This window comes from Mauremys reevesii, linkage group 15 (assembly GCF_016161935.1).
Source record: "Mauremys reevesii isolate NIE-2019 linkage group 15, ASM1616193v1, whole genome shotgun sequence".
Lineage (NCBI taxonomy): Eukaryota > Metazoa > Chordata > Testudines > Geoemydidae > Mauremys > Mauremys reevesii.
In genome coordinates this window covers 19,824,289-19,834,421 of record NC_052637.1, presented here as the reverse complement: position 1 = coordinate 19,834,421, position 10,133 = coordinate 19,824,289, and the positions used below count along the sequence as shown (strand labels likewise).

The window sequence follows — 10,133 nt, the reverse complement described above, 5'->3', positions numbered from 1 at the left end:
TGCAATGGTCAGCTGTTATTTATTAAACTAACTAATTTCTGGAGCACTGTCTGGATCATGCACAATTGTATTTACAACTATCCTGTGTAATACATTACTTTGTCTGGAATTCTACCTCTTCCCTTTAATACCAGTTTATCATCATAGACGTGTATCGTTCCAAAGGCATGGCTCTCTGGTGGAGTTTCAACAATCCCTTCCAAAGTAAGATGGTGGACTCCATGAGAATCTAAATAATAACCACCATCATGGAGGTGCCCTGCGAGAAAGCACACCACACACTGATGAGAATGGATGACAGAAAGGGCATCTTTATAATTCCAAGCAAGGCAAACACTCTCTGTAGAACCTGGATGAACCGGAATGTGACCTGCAGTTGGAAAAAAACAAGAATAATGGTAAGAGACATCACTAGTGACAATCACAGTTAAGAGTGTTTTATACCATCTCCCCATCTGGAAATCACTTATAGATGCTGGAATCTTAGGGGTTTGGGGTGCAGTGAAACCCCTAGAACTTTTCTTTAAGTTTGGGGTTTTGCACACAGGTTGTTAGGTCATATGGAATAATGAGAACACTCTCCATCTCTCAGGTATTTCTAAAGTATCTAAGTACTGAATCCCAGCTGAGTTATGCTCACAAGACCACTGCCTTGGGTCATCAAATCTAAAACCGTGCACTGAGACTATGTCTACACTACAAATTACTTCAGTATTATTTACATTGCTGAGGATTGTGAATAATCCACACTTCTGAGCGACGTAAGTTATACCGACCTAAGCACCAGTGTAGACTGCACTATGTCGGTGGGAGAGCTTCTAACACCAACACGGTGACCACCTCTTGGAGGCAGGAGTTATTAAGCCGTAGAGCCTCTTCACTGCTGTAAATGATGCAGTGTAGACATAGCTGAACATCATAATGCCAGCCTCTAGAGGTGCCTACAGCACTCACTGCTGGCAAAACAGTCTGATTTACACTTCTATTCACAAAGCTCATGTAGTGTAAAATGTTCTCATCACTCTTTACTGGATGTAAAATGGTTACTAGCTTCAGGGTGGGGCATGCCCTTGCTGCAGTTATGAAGCGTCCTCAGTGGGCGTACCTGTTTTTGCTGGGCAGACAGCTCAGTTGCATACCCTTGCTCTGGCTAGGCAGCTGGCTTAGCATACAGCCCAGCTGCATGGCTATGTGGAGGTGTCAACTAAAGCCCAGGGAGAGGAGAGGAAGAGAGCTCCCACTGTGGCTACTGCTGTTCCATGGCCCTCAGCAGCTCAGATGTTTTTGGTGCACAATGCCTTTCACCGCCCAGGGCACTTGGCTCCAAGAACAAAATCCCTGCCACTTGGATCAAGGAGTTCCAGGATCTAGACACCCTCCAATGCAAAAATCTTTCCTTTGCCCAAGTCTCTAATAGTTCCTTCCCCCAAATGCCAGCACCACTGCTCCCTTAACACAGCAACTTTCAATACCTTGCAGCAGCCTAATGCCCCCCACCTAGGACCCCTTCAAATCTGCAACCCCCTTTTTTGCTTCTGTCTACTAGAGTCTCCTCCTCCTGTTGTGGAAAAAATGTATGTGTGAGGGGGAACCTGAATGATTCTAGAATATAAGATATCGGTAGGAAATCCTATGAGTGGGAAAAACTGGAGTACCCCACTGGAGTACGTGCAGCATCCTATCAGTTTATCACTGGGGTTTATTCCTTCACAGATGTCTCAATTCACATGCATTCACACATTAAAAAAAGCCGACTTACTCACAACCACGACTTTCTCTTGATTAGTGTCAGAGAATGTAAGAACCTCATTGAACCAATCCAGCTGTGCTTTGCTAAATCCTCCATTGAACTCTACAAACTGTGGTTCAGCAAGTCCTGTAATGAAGAAAGAAGGTCAAGCACACACACACCAACTAGCTGCTTCCCTACCTGCTTTGGTTTTCTATGTACATCTGTGCTTAGGATAAACAGCGTCCTTTCCCCGACAGGCTCTTATGTATCTTGTGCCTCCAAAAATTCACAGACTTCATGAATAAATGTGGGAAAGTGATTTACTAGTAATTTTGCTTTGACAATGCCACACATGCAGGATTCCCACTCTTGCATCACAGCAGCCTAGCAGAACACAGTCCAGAACTTCATGAGTGGCTTTCTGAGCTGGCAGTTGGACATGAGTCCCTTGCTTGTGTTGAATTCCAACTGCCACAGCTTCATCTAGAAGGGCTGCAAAACTTTCTACTCGCACAAAACTGAACACCTTGCCCCACCCCTTCTCTAAGGCCCCGCCCCCACTCACTCCTTTCCCACCCCTCATTCACTCTCTCATTTTCACCGGGCTGGCTCAGGGGGTTAAGGTGTGGGAGGGGGTGAGGACTCTGGCTGGGGGTGTGGACTCTGGGGTAAGGCCAGAAATGAGGAATTCAGGGAGCAGAAGGGGGCTCCAGGCGGAGGCAGTGGCTTGGGATGCAGGAGGTGAGGGGTCCAGCTGGGGGTGCGGGCTCTGGGATGGGGCCAGGAATGAGGGGTTTGGGGTGAAGGAGGCGGCTCTGGGCTGGGGGGTGGAGCCGAGGGGTACAGAGTATGGGAGGGGGCTCCGGGCTGAGGCAGGGGGTCAGGGTGTGGGAGGAGGTACGGGCTCTGGGCTTGGGGTGTGGGTTCCAGTGTGGGGTCAGAAATGAGGTGCAGGCAGGATCAGGGCTGGGGCAGGAGGCAAAGGGTGCAGGCTCCAGGCGGTGCTCAGGCAGCTCCCTGAAGCAGCGGCATGTCCCCTCTCTGGCTCCTATGCAGAGGTGCGGCGAGGTGGCTCTGCACACTGCCCCATCTGCGGGTCCACCCCCACAACTCCCATTGGCCGCAGTTCCCGCCAATGGGAGCTGTGGAGCCGGTGCTTGGGGCGGGTGCAGCGCTGGAGCCTCCTGTCTGCCCTACACCTAGGAGGCAAGGGGGACATGCTGATGTTTCCAGGAGCCGTGCGGAACCACGGCAGGCGGGGAGCCCGCCTTAGCCCTGTTGTGCTGCTGACTGGACTTTTAACAGCTTGGTCAGCGGCCTGGTCTCTTTTCGACCAGGCGTTCCAGTCAAAAACTGTATGCCTGGCAACCATATCATCTAGTACCCTGTACTAGAGAGAAGTGAGGGCTCCTCTAAAATGAAAACTAAACAAAAGCATGTGTGTGAATTTTTCAAAAGATAATGGCCATCTTCTGGACCGAAATGACAGCAACATACCCTTTTAGAACAGACTTGCAAACCTAGGGGAGGTAAGGGTGAATCTGGTGTGATATATTCAAAGAAGCAGAATTACAGAAGTAATTTGCCCATCTTTAAAGATGCATTACACACAAGATTCCCACTCTTGAACAGTAAAAAGCTCAAGGATGTCTCATGCTAAACTGATAAATGTACTACAAGTAGCAGTAAGAACGATGGGAGGGTACAGCAAAGAAAAATAAGGCCCAATCAGGAAAGAAACATTACAAAGTCAGAGCATACTCCATAGCTGACCTGTAGGCTCTGAAGTGCTAAGAGTGATCCCATATTCGCTTTCAAAGCTAAAGTTACGTTGTGACAAAGTGAGACTTTTCTGAAATATTTTTATAAATCCTATGTGTGCCTCAGTTTCCCCTACATTTTGCATGACTACCCAGTAGGGAGAAAAGGACTAAGTTTGCTCTCAGAGCAGGTTAAGAAACATAGGGGTGTGTCTGTGTGTTGCTACCTGTCTGAGCCTGAATGGGCCATTAAAAAGGACTGGCTGAAGCAGACCCCATATCAATGGAAAATCCAAGAAGACAACAGAAAACCCAATCTCCAGGATACTGGCACCTAGCAACCAATGACTCAGAGGAAGATGGATTTTCCCACCTCTCAGCTGAGCAGCTGCTCATCTGAGCAAAGACCACAGCTCAGGAGCAAAGGACTGGAGAGATGTAGAATAAATGGTTACTTTCTGGAAGAAGTCTGGACCATTTCATGTGGGAACTGATAAAAGAGGTCAGACTGAGGCTTGGTCTACACTACACTGGTAGATCGATGTAAGCTGTCTTGTGTCAGCCTAGCTATGGAAGTGTCTTCACGTAAATGTGACTCTCGCTGATATAAATGCCTCTATGCTGATTTAATAACATCAGCTCCCCGAGCAACGTAGTCGCGGTCGATGTAATTAGGTCGACAAAACGTCAGTGTAGATAATGAATTGCTTACGTCAACTGTTACTAGCTTTCAGGCCCCATCTCAAAATGCCCCCCACTGATAATACAATCGATACAAGCACTCCTGGTGAGAACACATACCTCTGACACAAGAAGCCAAGTGTGCACACACATAAGCGATTTAATAACTGCAGTGACTGTCTGCCAACGTAAGTTTGGTTAACATAATTTTGTGGTGTAGACATGGCCTGAGAGGGAGAGAGAAAGCCTGAACATGGGGTTCACGACAGCTTGGCTGTGCTCTGGGGTAACAAGACCGGACTATGCTTTAACTTTCATTTCTCTACGGTGACCTGAGGACTTTTAGATTCTGTAGCCAGGTGACTAATAAATTGTGTTGAAATGACTGCCAGTATCACTGTAAACTCACTGAGAGCCCTGTGTCCTGAAGCAGAAAGTACAAGCCTCCTGCAGGAGTCTGGCTTGGTTGGATTTGCTGCAGGGACCCATGTAGAGAGACAGGGTTAGCTGGTGCTGAAGGTCCATCCTAGGGGGGCATAGACCTGCCCCTGTGGACTGTTGGTCCTTGGGGCCCGGCCCACTAAAGGGGTCACTCCAGGAGACTGGTTGCAGGCTGAAGCAATAAAAGCTCAGTAAATGTATGGAACTGTCTGTAAACTGAAAACACACAAGGCTTGTACCAAGATTTTTGCTGCAGGATTGTCAGGCAGTATCAGTTGAAAGAGTACCTCTATGACCTTCAAACATTTCCCTGTCTAGAAAGAAATGAGACAGTCTAAGGACAACTGTCAGTTCCAAATCAACATCTAGGTCAATGGTTCTCCAGGTGAAAAAAGCAACAAAATAGTCACTGATAAAAAGTTCTGCCTCTATCATTCATCATAGAAATTCTAGTCCTTGGAGAGTGATTTGAATGAAATAGCTTATTCGGATGGCATTGAACATACACTGCCCAGTTAAAGTTTGCTCTGGAAACTATTGGTGACTCAAAGACAATGACTCCTAAACACAGGGGTGAGTACAATGGCACGTCACACTGGACTCTTGCCCCAAAGTTTTCCTGACAGAAAAAAGGTAACGATGTCTTAACATACTCAGTTAGGAGTGCCTTCGTAAGGATGGCTAATGGACCCAGACCAAGGAGAAAGAAACCACCCATCTGAGAGCTTCCACATACGCATGTGTTGGGCTCTTGTATTCCTTGCTGGATCAAGCCATATAGTGTTGTATGGAATTCTGTTAGACTGCTCATTAAACTGCACTCAGCAGAAGGAAGACTTCTGCCCTTGCCTCTGCTGTGAAGTTCCAAAACCTTTACAATGCTGAAAGGTGTAGATTTGGGTTAATTGTGAACTAAAAACCCCATCAGGATCTCAGAGCATTGAGGGCATGCAGCTGAAAAATAGTTCAGTTGCTTGTCAACTCCTATGAGCCAAAAGTCGTGAGATGCATTATGCTGTTGATACGTGTGCACTGCATTCAAGAACTGTCACAACTAGCATACCTTAGAAATGTAATGATGATGCAGATGGTGCCTCAGTTTCCCAGTTCTTGAGGTTGTAAATCTTGTGAAGCTGACTTCTTTTCAGAGAAGCTAATTGCGAAGACAGCGTCCAGAGGCAGACTGAGATGAATTACCTCAGCGGGGGTGAACGTACCTACAAATCTGGTAAACTGAAGGTTGATACAACATTGTTGTCTTGAGAATATGGAAATAGGCAAGTATTACTGCACTCTATGGGAGAGCTGTTGTCTATAGAACACATCGCTAAACCCCTTGGCCATGTCTACACTACAGGCACTGCACCTACGGTGCTGTAGTGCTGCAGCGTAGATGCTTTCTACCGCAATGGAAGGGGTTTTTCCATCACTGTAGTTAATTCACCTTTCTGAGCAGTGGTAACTAGGTCAATGGAAGAATTCTTCCATTAACATAGCCATATCTACACCAGAGGTTAGGTCGGCTAAAGTAGTGTTCGTGGGTATGAATTTTTCAACTCCATGAGTAATGTAGATGCTGTTTAAGTTGGCACTTCAGAGAAATGTCCCTGTTCCAGGGCCAAGTGGATGAGCCCACTTCAAATAAGATGAATTTCCTTAGAGGTGCTGGAGCTGACATCAGTGAGCTAGATCTTTGGGAAAAGAGCAACGGTCCCAGAATGTTAGTGGTCTACAGCAGGGGTCGTCAACCTTTCAGAAGTGGTGTACTGAGTCTTCATTTAGTCACTCTAATTTAAGGTTTCGCGTGCCAGTAATTCAGTTTAACGTTTTTAGAAGGTCTCTTTCTATAAGTCTATAATATATAACTAAACTATTGTTGTATGTAAAGTAAATAAGGTTTTAAAAATGTTTAAGAAGCTTCATTTAAAATTAAATTAAAATGCAGAGCCCCACCAGACTGGTCGCCAGGACCCAGGCAGTGTGAGTGCCACTGAAAATCAGCTTGTGTGCTGCCTTTGGCACGTGTGCCATAGGTTGCCTACCCCTGGTCTACAGTGCTAAGACATCTGGTGTTGGAAAAAGGTGTTTGGCCCTGAGTGCCTAAAGAAAAAAATTCACCCAGGGCACAGCTGCCCCAAAATCTCGCATGTAGGAAGCCTCAGAACAGGTAACATAGAGCTGCTGAGTCCTAGCTGGCAGATAGCTCCTGAGCTGTGTCTGGCTTAGGTCCTGTAAGCAGGACCATCTATACTACTCCCCACCAAAAAGTTCCCTGGAACAGATTGGCCTAGTGTTGAAGAAGCAGGGCTAACCACTTTAAAAGGGACAAAGGGGCACCAAACCCCTGTATCCACAAAGCCCAGCCCTGACCTGCCAAATTTATCAGAGAACTGTGCTCCCAAGGCACTGTTTGAATGTAGATTTGTAAACCATACAAATCTGTATTATTTCATTCTGCCTTGGAAGACAGCAACTCTAAAGTATAGAAATAGGGTTATTCCAAGAAACATTATATTAGTCTTGCAGTCTCTGCACTGGCCTAGACAAAGTCTCACAGTGTAACCAAAACAAGGCATTGATGTTGAGAATAGTTCCGCCCCCACATGAGTCATTAGTGGGTTTGTCAAGGCATGCCTCCAAAGCCCCTCCATGGTCATGTGCTTTAGTACTGATGAGCCCCACAGAAGACTGAGCGATCAGAAGAAGATATGTGGAAGTGTCTAAAATAAGACTTAGGAAGCACCATAACAGCACTGGGGAAAAAAAAATAATCTGGCGTGCAGCTTGTGTGTGGCACTCTTTTTCTGACCCTGTTCAATAAGAACCTAGCTGAGAAAGTTGGCAAAGAACTTGTGCATAATGGCCAGTACCTCACAGGACAAATCTAAGAGCTAAGAAAGCTCTGACTTTTCTTGCACTAAGAGTTGACGCCCAAGAGTGGGAATTGTGTGTGTATATTACGCGAAAAGGATCAAGGGCAACGAAGCTCACACTGATTTACCACCTAGTAACATATCTTATATTAATTATGAGTCTTTCTACTATGAAGAGGAATATTATTTGAAGCAGAATTTTGGGAATGCATGTTAACCTTTCACAGGCAGTGCAATACCTGTGGGACTATTCAGATTCTCATTTGGGTTTTTCTCCTTCAGCAGCTTCAAAGAATCCTGATATTTTTGGGTGGATTTATCCCTCCCAAGGATACTTAAATCATAAGCATCAAGTAAAATGAACCGAAATTTTGGGACTGGGCTAAAATGATAAGCATAGTAATGTTCTTCAGCAGTGGCTCCAGGAGAGTCCTGGCCACTGGCAGCAGAACCAAGGAAGATCTGGTTTTCTAAAGACTTGCTGTTAAGTTCAGATTGTGTTAAATAGTCTCTAGTAAAGTTGTACAATTCATGATTTCCCCATGTGTGATGAATTGGGATTCTAAGCTTTTTAAACTTGTTCATAACTCTTCTCAGAGCACTTTCTGATGTTTTATGTTGGGCATTAAAACCATCAATAATATCCCCAAGCTGCAGTACAAACTCAAGTTGACTGTCTTCCTTATTCCACTCATCAATTGCGCTCTGCAGAAGGTTAAGGCTGTGTCTGTAGTATCTCCTCCGGGACCCCCAGAAGTTATAACCATCCTCTAGATCAGCATACTGAATATCTGCTATGACTCCAAAGGAAAAACACAGCTCAGAGTTCCCTGTCAAGGATCCAGGTCTCCAAGTAGGAGTTTTATCCATAACTGTCAACCAGGCTCCCAAAATCTAATGCAGGAAAAAAGAGAGAAGACAAACTCAGTTCAAACAAAGCTGGGTGCTTTAAAAAAAAAATCAGCTGCAACACCCAGAAGAAACATTTTTTATACAGCTAAAGACCTGCAGAACTCTTTGGCATGAGTTATCACTTCAGAAAAAAGCAGAAGCAAAAGCAAAAGCAGAAGCACTAGAAGCCTGCCACTCTTGAAATAGGCAAAGAGGGCAGGGGGTTTCATGTAATACTCCTTCAATATGTAACATTCCCAGATTAAAAAATATATTCAACTAAAGTTTGAGTTGGGAGAACATATCAATAATTTAAGGGTAAAAACATTGTAAGAATGATGTAATTATTCCCAAAATAAGCACTACCAACCCAAGAAATTCAGAGATAAGGTTGAGCTTAAAAAATAAACCCTGCTTATTAAGAGTGTGGTTCTGGATTAAACTGATTTTAAAAGACGATTAGTCCTCATGGCTGAGGAGAAAAGCTTGAAGCTGGAAATCCCAAAGGCTCAAAAACCAGAAGGCAAAAGGAATCCAACTTTTATTTTTAAAAATCTCATGATTTTTAGGCCAATTTAATGATTTTCTGAGGGCCAATTCATCATTTTTGAACTCACAAGTTTCCCAGCACTGTGCTCAGACTTTCTATAAACCAGGGCTCCGGCAGTTGAAGCTGGGCACCCAGAAATGTGCATCATGCAGCCTAGAGCCAGCCGTGGAGGGTTTAGTTTGACTGGTTGAGCGGGGTTCCGGCAGAGGCAGGGATGGAGCCCAGTTCTCCAGGACCCCAGGTAAGTTCTGGAATCACAGTTCCAGCCTCATTTGCCACACGCTGTGCATCGGCTCAGTGCCAGGCATTGCATGGGCCAGGGACAGTCTCTAGGAAAGATCATGGCCTGAATGGGGGTGGGGGGGAGAAGGAGGAGTGGGTGGTCATCTGATCTGGGCCAAAAAGGAGCATCTGGGGTTGTCATGGTAACACAAGTCACCACATTATGATGTCACTTCCACAATCTCTGGCATGACATCATCATACACATCATAATGTGGAACAGTGACATCACCCTTCAACTGATGATGGTTCTGGTTCTAACTCATTTCGTGAAAAGAAAAGTTTTGCCAGGTGCATGGTTTTCAACTGGAAAGTCCAGCCAAAAAGGGGACCTGGCAGTGTCCAGTCAGATGTCCAGTTACTGCAGGGAGAGGGGAGGTGCCCGGCCATTCACCCCAGAACCTCCCAGCTGGGGTCAGCTCCTACCTGTGCAGGCAGCTCCTTGTCAGACTGCAGCAGCTCCCCTTCCTGCCGCAGAGCGGAGGGAGCCCAGCTGCGGCGTGGAGGGGAGGGAGATAAGAGACAATCCAGTGCGTGAGGGGAAGCGGCAGGACAGGGGCGAGACCTCAGGGGGCCGGTTACCAGCAATCAGAGAGGTGACAACCCTAGCCCGGACCCCATTCCCACTTCAGATACCCCCCCCTCGCCCCCCCCACTGAGCACGTCCCAACTACGAACCTGGCTCCGTCCGCGCTTGGCCGGGGTCTAGGGTTGCCAACCCACCATGATTGTCCTGAAGTCCCCAGGAACTAAAGATTAATCTGCAATTGAAGGTTGTCATGTGATGAAAACTCCAGGAAGTGGCAACCCTACAACCGGCCACCGCGCCCACCCAACGCCCCAGGACCGGGCTGCTGGTCGCGCGCCCGCGGACAGAAACTGAAGGACGCCAGAAGCTGCCGGGGGGCGGAGTTAGTTGGCGG

At 46.4% G+C, this 10,133-nt stretch overlaps 1 protein-coding gene across 4 annotated transcripts; it reads right to left on the bottom strand.

The window, feature by feature from the left end:
- On the bottom strand, positions 1 to 10,130 carry ADPRM (ADP-ribose/CDP-alcohol diphosphatase, manganese dependent). 4 transcript variants are annotated; one of them, XM_039501051.1, is made up of 4 exons: positions 9,889 to 10,130; positions 7,706 to 8,381; positions 1,760 to 1,876; positions 1 to 370 (listed from the first exon to the last, which is right to left on the bottom strand). In XM_039501051.1, the coding sequence occupies exons 2-4, from the start codon at positions 8,355 to 8,357 to the stop codon at positions 78 to 80; spliced, it is 1,062 nt and encodes a 353-aa protein (XP_039356985.1). In that variant the 5' UTR covers positions 8,358 to 8,381; positions 9,889 to 10,130; the 3' UTR covers positions 1 to 77. The 4 variants fall into 4 exon arrangements, with proteins under 4 accessions (XP_039356985.1, XP_039356987.1, XP_039356983.1 ...); XM_039501053.1 differs by lacking the exon at positions 9,889 to 10,130 and adding an exon at positions 9,637 to 9,830; XM_039501049.1 differs by lacking the exon at positions 9,889 to 10,130 and adding an exon at positions 8,996 to 9,357.
- Between the last annotated feature and the right edge of the window lie 3 nt (positions 10,131 to 10,133).

Excerpts from the sequence above, each read along its gene's own strand:
- ADPRM (XM_039501049.1), bottom strand. The coding sequence starts at position 9,076 with ATGATGCACATTTCTGGGTGCCCAGCTTCAACTGCCGGAGCCCTGGTT. Across the intron at positions 8,382-8,995 it reads AGCACAGTGCTGGGAAACTT|ATTTTGGGAGCCTGGTTGAC; the intron begins GTGAGTTCAAAA and ends TTCCTGCATTAG. Across the intron at positions 371-1,759 it reads AGAGAAAGTCGTGGTTGTGA|GTCACATTCCGGTTCATCCA; the intron begins GTAAGTCGGCTT and ends TTCCAACTGCAG.